The following is a 22,721-nucleotide window of genomic DNA, read 5'->3' as shown; positions in this document are numbered from 1 at the left end:
AAAAAAAAAAGCATATCTCTTGCTTCAGGCTTTAATATTTTGCAACTTCTGGAAGGGATACAAATCCACCAAAGAAATTGCACAGATGAAAACCACCTGCAAAGAATACTGTGAGAATCTTGGCCCCAAAGGCTTGAATGTAAAGGTGTAGGCAAAAGTCCTACAGTTCAAAAGGAACAAAATAGAACGGTGAGAAGAAAGGAGAAAAGGAACAAAAATCTAGTAGAGAGGGGAAACAGAGCATTAACTTGTTGTTTGGGGAGGGGGGAGAGTTGTTCCTGTTTACTTCACCTTACCTTATTGGTGGCACCTAGATACATGAGAGGTATTGGTGGCAGCCCTGTGTTCTCCATAAAACACTGACGCAGTTTAACTCTTGTACTCCTCTACCCCTTTCCCCCCTACCCCAGTCTTGGAGGGTGAGCAAATCTGGTGCGAGTAAATCTTTTGGGGCTACGGCGTTTGGATTTGAAATGCCATGCCCTATGCACTTGTCAGGACTATCGATAGCAGCTAAAACGCATTTATAAAAGTAGAGGGTACTGCTAAGTGCCATCTATATATATATTTTTATATAGAGACCAATGCTTTAGAATGATCTGAAGTTTAGGCGTGTTGTAATGCAGTGTTAGAGCAGCCTTTTGGTCTTGGAGAAGACTGTATTCTTTGCAGGTTCTGAAACTATTTTTATTGGGGCCACATAAGAATTGTTAAAAAATGCTGCAGTGCATTGAGCTTTTGACATCCAATGTAGGGACCTGCATGGTCTCAGAAGCTCATGAACCTTATTAAGGTTGTCTTCAGTACCAGTCAAATCGTATAGATATTCTAAACACAAAAGACTATGGTGCTAATGATCGAAGATTTAGTACTGGTGGAAAGGACTTTGTTCTGATGCTAAGACATTGTGCAGGTGTAACAGCAAAAGCAGCCTAATTTTGGTGCTAAATAGTGATAAAATTGCCACAGTGCCGATTCTGCAGTGTATGCAAATGTACAAAAAGGTATATTTTAGGTGCAAATCATAATGCAGTATTGGACCCAAGTAATGTTTTTGAAGGTCTCATTTAGCACTGGAAATGTACTGGCTTTAGCAATCAGGGGCTGACTCATTTGACTTCTCATTTGTAAAGGTTTCTCCTTTTTCCCCCCAATAGGTTATCTGTCTTCAAACATGGAGTAATTTTCCTATTGCCCTCTCCTCAAAAAACCTTCCTTATCAGCTAATTCTCTCCCTGATGACTCAGTACATTGCTGGCAGTGTTTATAGTGGCAGCCTCTGACGGGCTGGCATTGGGAAGGTGCTTCAGTAGCGGAAAGCTTCATTACTCTAGTGCCAGATAATACATTCATCCAGAGCTAAAATCTTCCCCAACCCGATGCGATGACACAGTGCAAAATAGTGCTGCTTAGTGCTAGTTCGTTGGGTTCAAAGTATGGAAAACCAGGATCAAATAATATTATCCTAAAGAAAGATTTGCAATGCAGACATGTTATCTGACATATAGAGGGCAGTATTCAAAGCCCCTTCTATAGGTGAAAATGTAGTTTACCCATGGAAATGGGGAGGCTCGCTGCATGTTGTCCAACCTTATCAGCAAGTAACAGTATGCTGGAGGCATTACCGGGGAGAGGGAGTGGGCAGAGAGAGGAACTGTTCAAACCTAACAACATAGTTTCTGACATAAAAATTACACACAGAGACGGGCAGGTACACTCAATGGGGGCAATTTTGAAAGCAAAAGCCTGTGCTGACCTTTGCTTTGATTATTAGTGCAAACCCTGTCTGTAAAAGTACCCGGGAAGCTTATTTTCTCCCATAAAGCACAGTGCATGATATTTATTTAACTGCAAGTTTTAACAGTTTATTATGATCATGACACAAAATAATCTGTCTATGAGGAGTACAAGATGAACCTAATTCTTGTAAAAAGACAAAATTTGATTCATTGCACATGAAATCATAATTGTGTATTTATAAATTTTCCTCTAGATTCAACAAATTGCTATAAATATAAGGAGAAATGGTGCCCATGATAAAAAAAAAGAAAAAAAAGAAAAAAAAAAGAAGGGCATGGTTTGGCGAATTGTAGACTTACCACATCGCATAGTTAAATATCACAATGCACAGTATTATCGTGGGACGTAACACACAACGAAAGAGAGAGAGAGCACCTCTGTATAGAGTCAGTATGACATGCTATATATCTACATCTGTAAGAGGGGGACCCTCAACAAGCTAGCCAGAGACTGCATTGTACAAATCAACTCCTTTTGCTGGTACCTTTCATCGATTCCATTGATAGAAATTCATCAGTCATATCGTTTGCAGTTAATTCCTCTGACTGTGTATGTAAAACCAGCCCCCCCCCCCCCCCCCCCCCCCCCCGAGTTGAATGTCTGCTCTCATGTGGTATATATAAGGCATGTCTCTCTCTCTCTCTCTCCATGCGATAAAAACATTTTCCCCGATAACTCAAGGGTAGAATGCATAGAAAAAAAAAGTCGTTAGGGCCCTAACGTGAATTGAAAAATGACCTTGTATGTTTATTTGAATTAAAGTTTCTATAAAAGCAAGTAAAGGGGCGGTAATGCTGCACATCATTTCAGGGAGACCTGTATGTTCTGTGGTCATAATATGCACCTAAATAAAGGATGGTGCTGTGTCTGGCTAACCTAGGGAGGGAAAGAGACTGAAGCTCTTTCTCTTAGAACTGGATATCTGCAGGAGAGATCAGTACAGTAACCTCATAGGATGGCAAGTACTGTGACGGTTTCTCTATTGCTATTTGTTTCAGTGTTGAATTTTTGAGTTTGGTTTTGTTTTTTTTTTGGGGGGGGGGGGGGGGTTGATTACCATGCTTTATTGAATTAGACTATTGGAAGAATTATGCAGCCTCTATTTTTTTTTTTTTTTTTTTTGTAGTTTGAAAGTCCTCAACTAGGGTTAAGTTTCAGGGGTTTGTTTTATTTTTTTAAAGTACTTCCAAAAACAGGCAAGGTTTTTGCTCAGAGAAAATATTGGATTCCATGGAAACAAACAAGAGCATTATATAAATATATATGATGTATAATATTCCTTTTTTTTTTAACGCAGCCTGCCAGAATTCACTAAAGAAGGATAAAATTGATGTGAATAATCTTTAGTGCATAATGCAATTGTTAATTTTAGCTCTTTGCGTGGGAGCTGTTATGACTCGAACAGCCGGCTGTAGCCTTCATTAGAGGAGAAGCAGGCAGCTTGAGACAGGTGGAGTTGAATCAAGCTGTGCAAGTGATTTGCTTGAAGCTGGTCATTAGTGTTGGAAAATCTGGTTCTACTTATTCAATCTTTAACCCTGCCATGATTATTACCAGCATTATTATTTACTTTTTTTTTTTTGTCTCTATCCAGGCTGATGATGATCTGTCAAACTGTCTGAAGGGACCAGCATGGAGATTGGCATTCTGAACCTTTGATGGGGACATGGGACTCGCACTGCCATTGATCAGTTGTGTGGATTTTGCCCGTGAACAGCAACAGAAGCCACTAGAAAGAAGACATCAAGAGCTGAAGGCGGAAATCTGCACAGAAGGTACAGTAAATGACTTGGTTTGTGACTGTTATTAGATGATTGAACGGCCAGTCATTGACCCTTTTTTTTTTTTTTTTTAAAGTGAATGTATGCCTTCTCCATTCCATAGCTACATGATAAATAAATCTGCATACAATACACACGCCCTAGTTCCACAGGTTAAATTTAATAACAGAATGCTTTCCAAATCCTTCATTTCCTGTGAAGCGGGCTGGATTAATTTTTAATGAAATGCTTTCAACTACAATGTAGAAGTGGAAAAGAAAAAACATAATCACCTGCTGCCAGCCATGTTGTGAAGGGAGCCATTTTCCAGGATGACAGAAAGTTGGATAATTTTGGAGTAATAGATGTGAAATAGTTGTGCCTGTGCTTTTTGCAAGGCACACAAATTGCTGAATTGTCAGAAAGCCATATGTGTTGTGGTAGCTTTTATTTATTTTTTTTTTTTAAAACACCCCCCCCCCCTCCTCTTTTTAATCCCTGCTACGGAATGATGAGTTGTTATACACAGGCTGGACAGACCTCAAGAAACCGGAAGCAAAAATGTTTAGGTGGAACACTAAAAATGCAAATAGAAATTTGCCGAAAATCCCTCTCTCATTTCACTTATTTGTAGAAGATGCAGTTTGTTCACGTTTTACCAGCTGCCCCGGATCTCTAGCAGAAATTCCAGTGCTTTGCTGAAAAAAAAAAATAATAATACATAGAGAAAGCAAAGCAGTGGCGGATGCCTGTTTCACATCCTGCGCAAAGAAACAAAAAAGCTCACTGCAGTCGGTAGTTAACAACTCCGCCGCCGTCCCCGTCCCCCCACCTTTTTTTGTCTTCAAATGATTACAAAGAGGACTTGGAGATAAATAAATGGAATCGGTGTGAAGAGATGGATGTGCCCGAGGTTGTAGACCGTGTGACACATGGCAGAGCGCACACGCTTTTTTTTTTTTTTAGCACGCGTGGCCGTTCTGCTGATGCCCCTCAGCCAGGACCCACGGTGAATCGTGCAGCTAGCAGGAGATTCGAGGCAGGTAACAGGTACCTGTTGGATCCTAATTTACACCCCCCCCCCCCCAAAAAAAAAAAAGAAAGAGAGAAAAATCGATCAGGAGAGCCGCCCTTTCCTCATCACTTTTGCTGTAGCTCAGTTTAAAAAGAAACGAGAGGCCATGAAGGTATTTTGGCATTTGCTTCTGCTTCTCTGCTGCCGCCGTTTTCCTTTCAGAGCAGGTTGGGTTGGGGGGGGGGGGGGGCGGGGGAAGAGGAAAAGCGAGTCGCTAAATTATTCATGAGACTCATTTGACAGCCGATCAGTTGGGGAGGGGGTGAGGAGGGGGGGGGGGGGGAGGGATAAGGGATGTTGTGTAGAGGAAGTGGGTTGGGGGAGAGTGGAATAATAATAATAGGCTTTAACTTTGAAAAGCCATTTAGAGCCTGTGAAGGGCGGCCCCGTCGTGAGCCGAGAGCGGCAGCGGCGCTGCTGAGATGTCTTCATTAGAGGCAGCGCCTTACCGGGGGCTTGCAGTAAGACCTCCAAGCACGGGAGAGTGACACAGGGCTGGGGAAGAGGCTTAGGATTTTTAATAACGGAGCTGTCAGTCTGATGCCTGGACATGCCGACCCTGCAAAGCTTTATTGCCAAATTTAGATTTCATATTTATATTGAATTATTACCTCTTCACTTGAATTGTTTTCTCCCCGTAGAGCCCATACCATGCACTGTGTACACAAGGCGGCGGGCTGGCTGAATGATAGGAGACTGTAATATTCCTTTTCCCTATTCCTCTGCTCTGATCATCAAAAGAAATGAAATGAATTGCTTGGGGATTTTTTTTTTCTTTATTTCCAACTTTTTTTTTTTTTCTTATGTCTTGACCTTCTAGGTCATCAAATCTTGTTCTTTTAATTTCTGTCTGGGAGAATGTCTGAGCAAGGCAAATTGAACCAGGACACAGTGGAGGAAGCTGGGGGGAAAAAGCAGGAGCCAGAGACCTCCTCACCAACCCCAGAGAAATGCATCATTAATAAAACGGAAAGCTTTGAGGTGGAGGAGAAAGAGAAGGAAAAAGATGAGAAGCTGAATGATGCGAAGACAGAGTTCCAGGTGAGATAAAAAAAAAAAAAAAGAGGGGGAGGGGGGAGGAGAGCTTAGCACTGGAAATGTCATGCAGTGATCACTCCATTGATTCTTTCTGCATTTTTCTTTTCATTTGCTTTAAGAGATTTTTTTTTCTCCCTTTTTTTTATTCATCTTTTCATGCCTGGCAGTTTTCATGTATTTTGCCATTGTTAAAGTAGCTGGCTCCTCATTTTATTTCAAGAAAAAGATACCTAGCAGAGAAGAAAAAAAAACCGAATCCGGATTCAAGCAGTCAGAAATTAAGCTGCTGTTTATTATTGTTATATGGTAATGAAGATCAATGAAAAAAGGGTTAGGTAGGAATTGCTTTTTTCTTTCTTTCTTTCTTTCTTTCATTGTATCATTGTTTGACTTTACAGCCATTAAGTCTGTGAAACTGTTTTCAAAAGCCATAAAGACAAATACTGAAGCATTTGACAGTCCTAACACATCCCTCAGCCAGTCCCTCAGCCAGTTGCACTTAATTAAAAAAAATGTTTACAAGCATGCATTTTCTAAATGTATACAGGTACATACACCAGTAACAATTCTGCAGCTGGGGGGGGGGGGGGGAGGAGAGCATAAATGGCCAAGATAAGTGCTCATCTTGGTCAATAGGTTGAGTTTTTAGTTCTCCCCCCCCCCCCCCCTATCGAGCCCGGTAGCAGGTTTCTCCATTGTGCACTTCAAGCTGATGCACAAACTCAACAAAGGCAATTTCAAGCAGTTTAAGGGCGTTACAATGTAATCAGTACATGGTAATGGGAGCACTGGGAAAGATTTAATTAAGTTTTTATTTCTGATGTTCCCCTTGCACATTTGTCCACTAAGTGTCAACTGTTCGTTTGCCACATACAGAAACGAGGTGCATCCCAAAGCCAGCAAAAGAAGAGATCCAAGGTAGGAGGACTTATCCACAGCCGCAGAACCATACTGAGTTGCCTAACCTGCTGTTAAAAAGTTCTATTTGGGAAGCTGCATATGTTCTAGTGTGACATTAATCTGCAGTTTCTTTTTTTTTTTTTTTTGTTTTGTTTTTTAACCATCTGATTTTTAAAATTGTCGGAGGTTTTTTCGGCATTAGTGGCCATGCGCTTTTTTTCTTCCTTTTGGGTTTGCCTTGTGTTGTCGGTATTGTATAATAATATGCCTGAGTGAATATATGGGTATGTTTGCATGGGAAGATATGCCTGTTTCATTTCTCCACCTACCTCTGTGTGTGTGTGTGTGTGTGGGGGGGGGGGGGGTGGAATTTAAACATGGTTTGGAACCTGCTGTTCTTGTTTTGGACGGTGCAAATAATGTCAATGTAGAAAGCCAGAAGAACGAGAGAACTGGTATAACTGTGCGTATGAGAATTGTTTTAATGTACAGGCATTTCTTGTACTCTTATAGGACATTTTAAACAAATTTACTTCACTGCCAGTGTTCAAACTAGTTACTGTGTGGAGAGAACCAGGCTTCATGCTTTAACTCTCATATTAGGGTTTTTGGCTGCAGGGTTTTTAAAAAATAATTCTTGGGGAGAATAAGTTAGAAATAGCTGTATTGATTTCGTTGATATTCAGGCTGTTGAACAGGGCATGCTACCCTAAGGATCTGCCCTGTCACAGAAGCATCTCAGACCTTGTCTGAGCTAGATGGGCACCACATTCAGTTTAAATGAATTTTTTGATGGAGGCTCTGCTCGGAGCTCTGCATTCAGTATGTTCTTCTTCCTGTATCATTCAGTCAGGTGCTAAGGGTAAATTGGTGCGGAGCCTCGCTGTGTGCGAAGATCCTTCCCCACGGCCAGTTGCAGAAGACTTCCCAGACAATCAGGTAAGGTTTCTCAGCTTGCTGCTAAGTCAGTTGTTCAGAATTCTGTTTTAATCTTTAAAAAAAAAAAAATCAATAACAATAATTATTATTGTTTTGGTGAAAATTCTTACCTTATTTTTGTTCTATTAAAATGTATCTATCCAGCTTAGGTATATTCATTTGCTTTATATTTAATTTTACTTTGCATTTAGATAACACTGTTTTGAAAACTCTTAGAGATGGACAACAGAATATTGCTGCTCTGATTCAAAGCTTGCATAATGAGGGTCAGTAGATATCAGAGGGGTCTTAACATTGCTTAAATCCAAGATCAGGTTCCCATTTACAAGAGTTGTACTATATACAATCTTCACTCTAAAATTTAGATAATGGTAGTAGGAATGCAGAGTTGGGAGAATTTTTCTGTAAAGAGTTAATCTGTATAGATCAGTGTGGAATTAGGACAGAGAATGGTTGCAAGCCAAACATCTAAATATTTTTTTAACTTGTTCAGACAGTGGATGTTAAATCCTCATTTTCAGCTAGTGCGAATTGTCAGTATAACTGTAAACCCGCTTCTGCCAGATGGTTTCAGCATGTCAAGAGCGAGCAATATACTTTCCATTTGCAAATAAAAAATCAGTCTTGGCAGCAAAGATTTCATGAAAATTAAAATTGATTATGTATAGTACAGTCTTGCTAAACTGTTCTGTATTCTGTTCTACATAGTAACTAGAAAAAAAAGTTGTATACTATCTTAGATGGAGAAAGTGAAATCAGGCTATCAATTCTGTTTCCTGGTATTTTTCTTTGGCTGTTGAAAATATATATGTTGTACAGTGTATTATGTCTAAGTTTCTGTAAAGTAGTGAATATATACTGTATATATGAATTTGTATGTACTAGTGATTTATATGTACTATAAATGTAAATATATGCATAGTGTACAATATATTGCAGGTGTGATATATAGTGCTATGTATTTATATTGCATACATGTATGTGTATGAATTTTTTATTTCCACAGTCTTTTTATACCTCTATTTTACGTGTAAACGAACAATTTTAGGTATAAATTTTGACATGCACATCTCTTGCGCCTTGAAAATATTATACATGGAGGAATGTATCTTCATCTAAGAAACAACCAACAGTTTTCATATAAAATCTGCTTCTTTTGGATATCCTAACTGAGAGCATCAATCCATATGAATTGATATATAATGAATTAAAAACATTATATACCAGATTTTCTCCATTGTTCAAATTTGCTTTGTTTAGCGCTCCTACCCAGTAAAAGACCCTTTATATTTATCCAGTTCCCTTTTCTATGTAGCCAAGAGCTGTTGCCCTCTTATATTCTATACACTTTAGCTATTATTTCCTACTGAGAATTTAGAAAGAATACTAGAGAAATATTTGTTACTAAGTTTTATGTAGTGTATTGCCTCCAGTGCTAGAATCCACAATTTGACCTTATGGAGTTAAATTCCTCACTGAGTCAGTGATATATTGTATCATGTATGCTGTATTTTGATATATCTATATATAGTTATTAAGGTAGAGATATAAATCTCTCTATATATCTATAGATAATATATTTTCAGATGTGGATTTTTATCTTGGAATTAGCTTAGAAACTAATTTTCATTCAGTTATTTCTTTCGTTCATTTACTATTAATTGGTTACTGGCAGCATTATTTGTAGGTATCAGTTTGTGAGGTGGTTCTTATTTACACTAATCGACCTTGCTCTTTACAATTCATAAAAGCCTTGCTCATTACTAACTTGAATGGAATGGAAATTAGTCATCAGGTATTTTCTCAAGGATTTCTCAAGGTTTCAAATACCTTCCATATTTGAGCAGGCGTACGCAATATTGCTGCTTTTCCATATGCTACATCTGTAAGGGCAGCTATGGAGAATGAAAACCCATAGTCATTCAGGAAATACAAGTGTAATCAAACATGTTGATTCAGACAAAGTGTAAAGCAACAAGAAAATTTAATGTAATGGTCAGGCAGTTGCTCAGTTCAATGTCATGAATTTATATTTTTGAAAATACTCCTTGCACAAAAGTCTTAGGCTGAAGGAAGCTAACGGTTTATCTTTTCTCCTACAACATCAAATGAGAGAAAAATAGAGCAGGGTCAGGCAGTTCGGCGGCATCTTTTGTGGTATTATGTGCTATTCTTTTGAAGATCACATCGGTATTGATGTTTCAACTAAGATCAACCTCTCTCTCTCTCTACAGTTTGAAAGCTCCTGATAGCTGAAGAAATACTATTAAAAAAAAAAAAAAACAACAACAAAAACCACTAATCCATATTTTGCTAACTAGCATAGTTACAAAAGGAGTACAAGATCTTTCAAATGTCAAAGACCCTTGGGTGTCAATTTCTGGTGTGCTGGTTAAACTGTTGTTAATGACACACACACACATAAACACATAATTGTAGTAAATGTTTTTTGTGTGTTTGTTTTAGCTGTATAGAAAGGGTAGTGGGAAGGTTTCTATTTTAGCTTTTATAAAATGTCTATGTAATGTGAGTAATATATTGTATGTTATAAGAGCACACTCCAGTTGCTGTTCATAAACACAACAAAATGCTAAAGCTGTTACCAATGGAGTATATCAGTGGAAACTACCAGGCTATCTGAAATGTTAATGTCATTTTACTTACATTCTGTCTCCATGAAATTGCTGTGAATTGTTCCTTATTGCATAGAATGTTCAATTAAAATTTTAATAGTACAGCAATGTGGTTTAGTTGTGCTTCATTATTTATCAGTATTTAATCAATATCACACTAATATCATCCACTGAGCATTTGAAACCATTGTTTCTACTATAAAATCCTTTTGTTTTAAATTTGTCTTTTAGTGTATTTCTAATGATTAAACGCTTTATTTTCACTTATGCTTGTAAAGCTTAATACAGTGTTAGTGAAGAAGGGTTGAAAAGTATATCTCTCCCTTAAAATATGGTTGCGTGCCAAAAGTCATTTGCAAAACTTAAGACACTGGCATGGAAATATGGGATAATAGTGAGAAAAGCTAAACATATTCACTGTTTTATATTTACTGTGACTGGAATCTAGGGTCTGAAATTTATTTTTCTGCCATGGCAAAACTGAGTCTTGCAAGAAGATGATACAACTTTTAACATCTGCCGATTGAATTACTATTGTAAATACTGTATGGAGTTTTGTTTTGTGAAATAGGAATCTGTTCTGCTGCAGCTATCCACTTCCCCCAACCTGCAGGAAGATGAGGTGCCCGCAAAAGATGACCCTGAGAAAGACAAAAGTAAAGAGAGAGAGAAAAGCAAGACCAAAATGTTGTCAAAAGGTAAAACGTTAAAATTACTGTGTGACCAGGCACCAAAGGGGGGAGATGAAACCATGTATGGTTGCAGCAAAAATATTTCTCTTGCAATTAGATAAGTCTCTTAGCATTTAATGTGCTTGCATCAGGTACTGGCACTGTGTGGCATTTAAAGGTTTCCTTTCATTGGTGATTAAATGGGAGGCAATAGGACTACATCACAAATGAGCTGGGGCTTAATTTGAGAGAGCTGTCACGTTTGTTAGAGACTGCCTACTTCTGCCTCTAAGAAGTGCTTAATTGTACAATTTCTCTGCGCATATAGTTGCTGAACACTTTTTCAAAATTTCAGGCACATGGGTGGGGGGGACGACCTGCCTTTTAATTTTCCATAGTTTTATTCATGATGCTGTTTAATGATGCTCTTTCCCCTGTGTTAGCATCATTTTTAAAAAATATTATAGAATACTTTATACTTTCCAAAGGTTGCCAGGAAGTTAGATGTTTAAAATCTACACTCAGCAGCTGTCGGCACCTGATGTTCAAGAAATTTTCAGATGTCTCCAGTTGTTCGTCTAAATATCTCTGGTTTAACTTTAGACAGTTGTCTTAAGTGGGTAGTCCAGATTTATGGTTTCCCTTTAGATGTCCAGACGTAATATTCAAAGCATTGACTGTTTCCATTTATGCATCTAATCCTGCACTAGGTATCAAAGTAGCATAAGTAGGAAGATGGTGTAGCTGGTAATGTTTCACTAACTTTTTGTAGATCCTTGCAGATAAGGTTTTTAATCTGCTTTAAAGAAAAATTTAAAAAAATGCTTTGTGCTATGTAGCTGTACAGGGTTGTTTGTCGGGGGAGAAGGGAGGGTTTGGGTGAGGCACAGTAGTGTCTTTCTTCCCCCATTTATACTCCCTGCTTCGCTGGACCTGGCCTCTACTGGGGCCATAGTCCTTGAATATTCTTTTTCAGTTTATCTGGGGGGGGGGGGGGGGGGGGGTTATTCCATACGAGTGGCAATCCCCGTCCAGGTGCCAAGCAACCACAGTTCTCTCCCTGTGCACCCTGAGCCCGGCAGCAGGTGTTGCTGTCTCATTGGTGACTGGGACTCCCTTTCCACCTTAGGAGTTGCGAATGCTGCCAACACAAGCATATCTAGCCAAGGTTATCTCAAGGACTGGAGGCAGAGCTCAGAGAATGAGCCCAGATCTTTCACATTGGCATTGTTCAGCACTATTGCTAAGCCATCAGGTCAATCTAACTGTAGAAATGCATTTGAGCTCTTCAAGTGAGGTGTCGAATCTTCTGGAGCCTCAGCTGTTGCCTTTTAATATGATAAATACTTTGCATAATATTCATTTTAAAACAAATGGTATTCTGAAGCAAAGCTGTCGTTTTACATTTTGGTTCTGTTTACCCCAAGATGCATGCTCAATCCCCTATTCCCCCCCCCCCTCAAAAAAAAAAAATTCCCAAATCTTTGGGTTCATTCATTTCAGGAAATGTGTACTGTTTACAAATAGTACATGCTATTTTTCAAAATAAATAAAATCAAAACAAAGCCCACAAAATGAAAAAAAAAATGGTCCAGAAAAGAATACAATACAATGAACCAAAATGAAAAAAATGTCCCTGCAGATCCTTATTGCATAATGTGCTTTATTTTCTTTACTGATAGTTATATGTCTTGATTCACATCCTAATTAGTTTACTGTACTTTGGGACCACATTAGTTATTGCAGAGCCTCCCTATGTAGGTGCAAAAAATATATGGAGAATTTGTTTCAAAGATTAAAATTAATCAGTTTGTAAAACTTGTTGGCAATTTTCAAAACTATAGTGCTAGTTTTTATTTATAGTAATTTATATTTGTGTAGAAAGATTGTATATTAAATCAGTTATTCAGTGATACTGATATACTAAACATGATATCGAAATTTTCAGAACTCTTAAAACAATGGGGATGCTTGCCTAAAGCCCCTTCTTGTGAGATATGAAGTGTATGAGTGTGCTTCCCAATGTAGCTGTAATTTATCATTTTCTTTAGTTCAGGCACTTTTTTGCTTTGTTCTTTCTGCATAATCCACATGTTTTTTATTTGGTTTGGCCTATCCTACAACTACAATTCTATATGTAACGTGCCTTGAACGCCTTGGTTGGAAAGGCATGGTATAAATAAATGATGATGATCATCGTGATGATTTATTTTGAACTCATGAGGATTAATGTGCAATATATGGTTATGGTTTGCAGTATTTTGTATGTTAAAATTGATTGGTGGTGGTGGTTGAATCTTTTGAAGACCAACTTCAGATTTGAGTAAGCCTATTTCTTTTGAATTTTATGATAATGCCTCTTTGACACTCCTTAATACAAGTAAGACTGCTGTTTGGAAGGGCAGCATTTTCAACATCCAGAATATGCCCAATGTATGCATGAGTTTGTTCATGTAGACACTTTCCGGTAAATTCTAAAAGGAACACGTGTGTGCCCATAAATGCACGTTTTGCAGCGCAAGCAAAAGAGCGCGCATAGCTTTTAAAATACTGTTGCCATGTGTACTTCTACAGACTTTACACGTGAATCTTGCAAGCTCGAACAGAAAGAGATACATTGGTAAAGAATTATAGTCCTTATAAATGATGAAAATTCTGTAGCAACCCACCCCAATTCAGAGTGCCCCTCTAGAGTGATGTGTGTGTGGTATATGTGTGTATATATGTTTGTGTGTGTATATATGTTTGTGTGTGTATATATGTATGTGTGTGTATATATATATATATATATATATATATGTATGTGTGTGTGTATATATATGTATACAGAGTCTCTCTCTCTCTCTCTCTCTTGTTTGCGAGCTCTTCGTGGCTTCTCTGCGTCTAAATGGGAAGGATTTTTAGCACAGACACTGAAAGTCTTGTGATCTTTGCGTATCCATCATATTAGACGTAACTATTGGATGCCAAACTGTATAACTGAAAACTGAACCCGATTTATGAAAATACGAGCAGGACATGTCAAAGAATGTAACAATCTTCAATTAGCCTGTTTTATATACTGTCATTAACAGTAGATCCACTTTATTTTTCATTATTTTTTTGAGAATGTTATTGGCCTGATTGCTTTTGGTGTTTCAGCTGGTCAAATGGTTTCAGAAAAGGTCCTATTCAGTCTTATATATTTAAAATATCCTTTTTGAATGGGATGTAGTTTTCATAGCGAGCATAAGTGCTGTACTTGGACTTTATTCAACATAAATTTAATAACAGCTAACACACTTCACTTTTCTATACCATTCAGGTTTTACCTGCTCTCTTCCTCCTATTGTATTTTGTTTTGCAAACATAAACACAGTCTTACCATTTTATATAGTGCACAATGGTGTTTGAAAGATAAATTGCTGTTGCTTTGTACACAGCAAGAGAGAGAAGGGTTTTCGAGACACATTCAATCTTTTTGTAATGAGCACATCTCCTACCTAGAGGGGGGTTTATGTGCTAGAAAAGGCCAAATCAGCTTGTTGGACTGTTGGATTCTACCTTTCTTCAGCTTATATATCCCCTTTATACAATAAAGGAATGATTTGGCTTTTGTTCTTAATTTATTTTATTCTGTATCTACTACAACTTTTGTTTTATATACTAATGTAAAGATATTCCTATTTTTAACGTGAATTGAATGTCATCAGTTCTGATGGAAGTGAATTATAATGCCATTGACTAATCATTCACAGTATTAATATGCTGTGTTTTATAAATTATAATTCCCGGTTTTGGTAAAAAAAACCCAAAAAACCCAAAGAACTAAATTTTATAATCAGACATAAAACCCTGCATCAGTGATATAGCATGGGAATAATAACTTTCACTTTGTTGCACACCTTTGCTGTAAGCTAGGGCCTGCTGCGTAGAGGGCGATATGCATGGCCACTGTTTCAGGATTTTATGCTAATGAGCAGCGAGGGAGAAAAATGAGTGCAGCTTTGTTTTAGTGCTGGGTGTTTCCTAAATGAGTTTTGTTGCCGTTGCTATTTCCTGTCATGCCTCTGGAAATCACTCTCCCTTGCGATGTGTGCCTGGGCCATTTTTTCTCTGCCTTCAGTTCCTCAAGATGAACTTATTCATGGAGACATCCCACTAGTTTCCAGGAGAGGTTCTGCACTAGATACTTCCCAAATTGGTATCACGACCTCCCTGGATTAATGCCACACATGTTTTGGTTCTAGAAAAATAGCATTGATAGGACCACTCAACATTCTCTTACTTCTTTGGTGTCTCTGTCCTCCAGTCTACTTTCTAACCTTTTCGTGACAGGGAGCTCCCTTGGCTGTTGGACCTATTAATTTGGATCATATGTTTATTATATCCCCCTTCTAACTTATTTTTGGGTCAGGAAAACAGGGAAAACCATTTAGTAAATCTAGCCATTCGTATTGTTCATTGATGTATAGTTTTATTTTCTATGCATTATATAAACAGAGCTTAAATAGAACATTGGCTATATTGAGTTTGCTTCAAAACTTAGGAGCAGATGATGATGAAACTGGTCAGCTGCTTTAACAGACCTGGTCTTCATTTCAGATTGCAGCCAAGAATATACAGACTCAACAGGAATAGACTTGCATGAATTTCTGGTTAACACATTAAAGAATAATCCCAGGTAGGTATCTGCACAGATACTGCTTTTCTTCCCACCCCCCGCTCCCCACCTCCACTAACATAGTGGATATTTTCACTGCTTGAATCAGGAAAAAAGTTTACCTGTGCCTAGAATATGAAGCAAGTAAACAATTCCTGTATGATATCAGAGTAATAAGATGCAGTTGAGCTCTACTAATGTATGGATAAATCTGCATAAAGCCTAGGTATAGTGGAACCCTTCGACTGTATGTTGAAGCCTATAATACTGCATGCCCTTAACAGTCTGAATATTTTTTACAGTCTAACTCACTGGAAAAAAAACCCCATCCAGTTCAGCTTAACAGCCCTTCTGTTTTAGTGAATTGTTCCATAGACTGGCAAGGTGTTCTTAATGAGTATTAGGTTTTTAGTTTAAATTTTCACTCTCTGCTTCACTCTTGTATATCAGTATAAAAAAAATTGGTGAAATATGTGATAGAAATGTAAACAAATTATAGAAAAAAAAATCACATATATTCAACGCGAACTATTGAATAAGGTACACCCTCATACTTGAGCAATTATACATTTTACACTGAAACCGTGTTTTAACTCTCATGCACTTATTTCAAATGTGCCTGCTCATTTATGTTAATCATGGGGTAACCCTTTTTCATTTCACGTTGAAGTATGCCATCTTTTTAAACCGTAAGAAAAGATTTTTTGAAAAGACTTTTTTAAGAAGCTTTTGCTTAGAACAAATTTTTTGTGAAAAACTTTATAACATCAACTCTATTTTAGTGAAAGGACAAAGAACTTATCTTTTCAAAAAAGACTAGAGCAATGAGCTCGTCAGCTCGGCTCAGCCAAATGCCCGGACACCGCTGGTGTTTCGAAAGTTTCTTCTTCAGGGGCTTTGAACAATGTCCAGAGTTAACAGATGATCTGCTTTTCAACTCAGGACATAAATGAGCAGGCACATTTGAAATAAGTGCATGAGAGTGAATCTTATTCAATAGTTCATGTTGAATATATGTGATTTTTTCTATAATTTGTTCACTCTTGTATATGGCGTATACTTATGAAAAATGGGCTGATGAAGATCAACAATACTGATGCTATAAATTACATTGGCATGCACGTCGTCCGCCGTGTTGTGATCTCGTGCTTCAGACACAGGTTAAAGAAAAGACTGACTTTCAGTGATACAGTGAATGTGTGCACGCTAAGCAGGAGCTTATAAGGATGTCCTGTGGTAGTAAAAAGTAGTCAGAAAGGGTTAACAGGATCGGGGAAACTGAGGGTGCGGACACGGAGACCCCCTCACGTGTGTGCTTATTTTGCAGGGACAGAATGATATTGTTGAAAATGGAGCAAGAAATTATCGAGTTTATTGGCGACAACAAGTAAGCTACCATTCTAGATCACACGTAGTCTAATATTGTAAGTCTGCGGAACTGCTGGCACTGTGCATTTCCATATAAAATATGCTTGCTCTTGTTTTGCATCTGTTTGAGGAGTGGTATGTATAAATCACGGGGGGGGGGGGGAGGGAAACGGGAGACCAATGTTCCTCTTCGATGGGTAGCCCTCGAAAATGCCCTGCCCAGAAGCCATTTACCAGTATAGCTGTAAGAAGAAGCAGAGTGTTTTTATTATTGCCCTTTTTAATGGGTTCCAGCTGGCTCCAGTCAGTTATGTCTGGAAATAATTGTATAGCTTTCATTCCTAAGTGTATAATGCAGCTCTTGTTTCAAACATGTAATCAGCTAATATGCCATGTAATTTGCTCTCTGCACTACACAGCATTTTCTTACAAGTTCTAAAGGAAACAGCATCCTTTTGTTAGGGGGAGGTGGCAGGGGGGAGAGAGAGGAGAGGAAGGATTTAAAATTCCCTCTTGCTTTACAGATATGATAGAAGTGCATACCTAGGAATTCAGAAAGTAAAATCAGGTTTTTGTTTTGTTTTCTGTCTACACAAATGATGACTTGTTGATATGCCCAAGATTCTGGGGTGGTGCTGATGGGGGAGGGGGGGGGGAAATGGTGGCGGGGGCTGGGTTTTTTTTTTTTTTCATATGTCTCTCAAAGAACACAAGAAAATGCAGATGTGAATTGTTGCAAAACGAAAATAAACTTTTAAGAGAGGAAGAAACAAGGTTGCCCTTCATATGGAAATTCAGAATAGATGAGAAGGTGGGAAATGGGAGCCTTCATATAGTTGATGTAGACCAGGAGATGTAATTTATGATGTCTATCTGCACTACACTGATCATAGAAAATATAATCAAGCTTTGCTTACCTAGTCTTGCGTACAAATGGAGAAGACAGTTTTATACCTTACTGAAGTCATTTTTGCACGATATTACTTAGCAAAATATGGATCCTGTTGTGATATAATGTTTTTGTATGTGTGTATATAGGGGGTGGGTGGGGGGGACGGGTACAGGCTGACACAGAAGATAGCTCCTGCCTCTTCTGTTGCTATGGTATGAAAAGCCTTCATTCACAAGTACCTGGGACACCCCCCCGCCCCCTCCCATTTTTTAATCCCTCTTTCTTTCTCCTCTGCCAGAGGCCATAGACCATGTACCCACATGGAGTCAGTGGATCCTGAATATGGGCCACTAGGTGTCACTTGTGAATGAAGACTAGGACACTCTCTCTTCCCCTGGGAGCTGGGAATGCTGCCTCCACAGCATGATAGGTCACTGTTGCCCGAGAGCAGTAAATACATGTTTAGTGAAATATCAAGTCAAATATCATCTGCAAATGTTGCATCATGTGGGTTTTGTTCTATTTTATTGCACTCCACCCACTAAACTCATCAGTTTCAAATGTTGATTTTGTTCCAGTAATCATTATAAGAAGTTCCCTCAAATGTCATCGTATCAACGGATGTTAGTGCATAGGGTGGCAGCTTACTTTGGAATGGATCACAATGTGGATCAAACGGGAAAATCAGTGATAATCAACAAGACTAGCAATACTAGAATGTAAGTAATGACTTCACTGTGCTTCTTACGTTTCCCTGTTACAGCACTTCCCTGATAAGTACTTTTCATTTCATCTCTTTAGCACTAGAACTCTTATTTACCATCCATTCTCATTTCTAACATTCTTCCTGTATCCATCCAGGGAAGACTGGGGTATGAGAGATGGGAATCGGGCATTACGGCTAACTCACACATCATCAAGAAAATTATATTGCACCCTTAAAATAGCACACACGAAATCTGCATGACATGCTGTGGTTGACACTGAGTTATGATGCAAGATTTCTCTCTTGATAGTGTGCATTGTAGTTCAGACTCTTAAGAGTTGCCATGGTGTGTTAGTACAAATAATGATTCATGGTCCTCAGCCTTAGCTATTTGTGTGGTGTTATTATATAGTTACATGGTCCAGAAACATAAATCTGTGCTCTGTGTCGAAAAGCGAAACAAGAATTGTCAAAAACAATATGCTGCTTCATTCATTTACTGTAGGGCAGGTTAACCCACAGATAGTAAGAAAGTCCATACTCTATTAAGTTGCCCTTTTTGCATGCTATGCATATGATTGCTTTGCTTGGTTCTTTAATGCAGTTTATTTATATAAAGCTCTATATTTTATTTTATTTTTTTTTAATTCTTACAGATAAGTTCCATGTTTATTTAAACTCGTGTTCAAACCCCCTAGCCGACGCCGTGTCCTGTTGATTCACGTTAATCTGCACTGTGATATCACTATAGCTGAAACTGATTGCACTACCCAGGCTTCCATCTGTGATATTACACCAACTTTCACCTTAATACCTTTCTGGTTTTCAAGATGTGTTTCTTCAATAAAACCTGACAGCAATGCACTTTTACAGAATGTGCTTCACCGATACTTTTGAGTGAGCCTCCACAGGGTCTCACAGTAGCAAGGTTATCATCCATAGCATTGTGTGAACAGGGATCTAGGAGTCATATTCCTCAGAAGTAATAATTTATCATTTCACAGTCAGTAATCTGACCATCTGATCATGCAGAAGGCATCAGCAGTGTATAATATAATTTATTTTTAATATATTCCTTTTTTAAATCATATGGAAAAACACATACACTTATAGGCAATGAATAGCATAATTTTACATTTCCTTAAAAAATCTGTGAGAATTCTGGTATTCACCAGTTCAGTGTGGGAGAATCACTGATTGCACAGCCATACCTCTTATTCATAAGATGCACCCTCTTATAGCAGCTAGTTTGTAAGTGTAGGTAAATAGCTTAGTTACTGCATGCTTGCACTCCTTCCATTCTTGGTGATTATTCTGATTCCATGCCCCAAACTGTTACTTAACTTATACTACATTTCTGCCTCTCAAATAAGTGGCCCTAGAATTTTCTTATCTTCTTTTCCCTCAGGACAAACAGAAAAAAATTGCATCTCTTACATGTTAATGTTCAGATCCCAGTCTAATTATTAATGGGTCCACATTTGTTATTATAATGCCTTTATATTGCCATTGAGGGAATTTTGATGATCAATTCAGTGAAAAGTGGCATATTTTAGGGTCGTAGAACAGACTGACATAAAGGGTCAACCCAAATAAACTGTAGACCACATGACACTGATAAGCTGCCAGCTAGCTCCCACTGTGGGGCCTTGTCCCTACCTTATCTGACCTAGGTTGTTAAACAATAAGAAGCTATTTCGCTTACAGTGGGAGAACATGACCACAACTTTATTATTTACAACATAATATACAAATTATTTCATTCCTATTTACATTTGATTTACAATAATGGTCCAAGATATTTTCAGCTGGGATGCGCAGCACCTCAGAACTTTTATACCATTATCTATCATTCTTTGCTTTGGTTAACTAACCGATGACTTCGTGACCTGCCCTGGGAAGTTGTGCCCCAGCTGCTGGTTGCCATCATATATCTCTTTCTCCTACATTTTGCTGGTTACTTCCTTAATGGGAGGCCCATCTCATCTATTAAAATGGTCCATCCTGCCATTTCTTGACTTCACTGGAGGCCCTACCTCTTCCATTGAAGTTCAAGCATGGACATTCTCCTCCAGTTTGGCTCCATAAAAAAAACCAAAAAACCTTTGATTGAACCCTCCCCACGACATAAATGTACATGCTGATTCGGGGGTGCTTGGAGGTGGGGGGAGGGGGGGACCAGCAGGAGGAGGAAAGAGTGATAGGCTGACCAGAGCAGGGATTCTTATCATAACACTTTGCATAGTGCTGCCTTCCTCCACATACCAATATTTCCAGTGTGTTAGGAAAATGCCTTGCGAAGATTGGCCCAGTTGGCCACTACTTCCTAGCCTTCTCTCCCCATCTCCCCGTCAACCCCCATCGTCTCGCAGGGGTAGGGGAGAGTAAAATGAGGGAGGTGGCTTGTTATGCTCTCACAGCCATGTTTTGGGCAAGTCCAGCTGAATGCTGACCTTGGTTTCTCATTGCTAGGAAGCCACACATTGGCTCCCCCGCCACTTTATCACCATGATTCTTCACAGTCTGCCCTCTTGCTGGCCTGCATTCTTAGAAAATAGATGGATAACTTGTAGTGGAAGTACACAATCACAGCTTTATTGTTTGTATAAAAAATGTGCAAATGATTTGATTTACATTTTACATTCAGATTCAGTAATGCTCCAAGATATTTTTTGCTGGGTCACACAATACCATCTGACATTATAGCATTAAAAATCATTCTTTGCTTTTGAAATTTAAGCAAGAGGTAGCAGGTTTTGATTAAGTGAATGAGTAACTTTGCCGTAGGAAGCTAGGACTCTGAGAGTTACATGTACCAGCATCTGCCAGAGAAGAGCTTGTGATGAATACTACCTTCCTCTTATTTTGCACATTAGACAGGAGGAGACCTCATTTCATCTGTCAAAGCTTGAGCATGACTCATCCTCCCATTTGTTTCTTATGTGAACATCCCACTTTGTCTTTTGAAACCCACTCATGACCTGAACTCTGCCTTTTCTGCTTTGCAAAGTGACTGTGCACCTATTTGTCCCATGAAAACAGTCAAGGACACCAGCAGTGAAATAACACTCTATAGAACATGCACACACCACCCCTCCTTTTGTTTTTATATATTAAAGCTGCAGTTATCTTCAAAAATGAACTTTCAGTGGCATACTGAATTAAAGGTATCCAGACAAATATCCAACAGATGCACCCTATTAAGCTAGTACAAGTCAGGGCAAATTAAATTGATTAACTTGTGCCTCATAGCAGACTGGAAAAAATGTTGGCTTTGATCCTTTTTTGCAATGTTTTCAACCGTGCTACATCACCCCCCCCCCCCCCCCCCCTCAAACCAATTCAGGAATGACACTGGACCAGATAAACTATGTGCTTGGAAATAAAGATAACTGAATTTAGGATGTTTTGCATTTTTTTTTACACAAGATCAAAGATACAAATATGGGCTAAATCATTGCCTCTCGGCTGAATAATCACGTTAGGCTGAGCACATCACTTTCTATAGGAACAGCAGTAATAAATGGTGTGATCATATTCCCCACCTTCCAAGTGTAACTCCCAATGAAAACCCAAGCTGTTTGTCAAGATTCCTCACCTCTTGTGCACCAGGAGATGTATGAGAGACACAAACCCACACTGTGGGCATTACATGTAATGCATAAACAGGATGTTAGAGGAATTAACATGCTAGGTTGATAAGCCACCCCTTTTACCCTACCCCTCTGTTTTGTCACCCCCTTCCCCAACTACCCCTTGCACCAAATATTCTGGGGCAGATATATATATTTTTTATGTCTCTAATTGCTGTTGGTATATTTTTATTTTATTTAGCATATTTTATATAGTGCAGTCTCCAAAACAAGATTAATGTGGAGTATAATGTTTTACGTTTTTTATGTATGTAACAATAAAAACATTAAAACAATTTCATGATCTTAACTGGGGACACACCAACAATTGAGATTGCAGTTGTCATCCCAGTGTGAAAAGAATGTTTCATAAGAATAAGCCTCAAGATCTTTATTTGAATGTTATTTATTTAGAACTAATTCAAACTGGAAATTTGTGAGGGTGACCGGTCACATGTGTCAGTAGCTATAGGACCTCCTTTGGCCTAAGCTTCAAAAAACTTTTTTAGAGGTTCCTTATTGGGTATGATGAGGATCCTCTTTATCGATGTTGGGAAGTCTGCATGGCTCTGTCCCATTGATTGGTCTTTGACCTGTGAATTAACACCTGCACGCTGTTGCTAGCAGAGTGACATCCTTGGCAAGCAAACCCAAAACCAATTGGG

General features: G+C 38.6%; 1 protein-coding gene across 10 annotated transcripts in view; it reads left to right on the top strand.

The window, feature by feature from the left end:
* ARPP21 (cAMP regulated phosphoprotein 21) overlaps nucleotides 1–22,721 on the top strand; it is an 896,408-nt gene that overhangs the window by 562,938 nt on the left and 310,749 nt on the right. For 9 of the 10 annotated variants that reach the window (XM_029589611.1, XM_029589614.1, XM_029589617.1 and 6 more), the window contains exons 2-9: nucleotides 3,395–3,575; nucleotides 5,456–5,676; nucleotides 6,550–6,591; nucleotides 7,423–7,512; nucleotides 10,717–10,843; nucleotides 15,401–15,479; nucleotides 16,786–16,845; nucleotides 18,297–18,437. In XM_029589611.1, the coding sequence (XP_029445471.1) occupies nucleotides 5,494–5,676; nucleotides 6,550–6,591; nucleotides 7,423–7,512; nucleotides 10,717–10,843; nucleotides 15,401–15,479; nucleotides 16,786–16,845; nucleotides 18,297–18,437 (722 nt within the window). In that variant the 5' untranslated portion in view covers nucleotides 3,395–3,575; nucleotides 5,456–5,493. The remainder of the gene's footprint in view (nucleotides 1–3,394; nucleotides 3,576–5,455; nucleotides 5,677–6,549; nucleotides 6,592–7,422; nucleotides 7,513–10,716; nucleotides 10,844–15,400; nucleotides 15,480–16,785; nucleotides 16,846–18,296; nucleotides 18,438–22,721) is intronic. The other variant, XM_029589613.1, reaches the window with a different exon arrangement.

Source organism: Rhinatrema bivittatum, chromosome 2 (assembly GCF_901001135.1).
Source record: "Rhinatrema bivittatum chromosome 2, aRhiBiv1.1, whole genome shotgun sequence".
Lineage (NCBI taxonomy): Eukaryota > Metazoa > Chordata > Amphibia > Gymnophiona > Rhinatrematidae > Rhinatrema > Rhinatrema bivittatum.
This window is presented reverse-complemented; position numbering and strand designations above follow the sequence as displayed.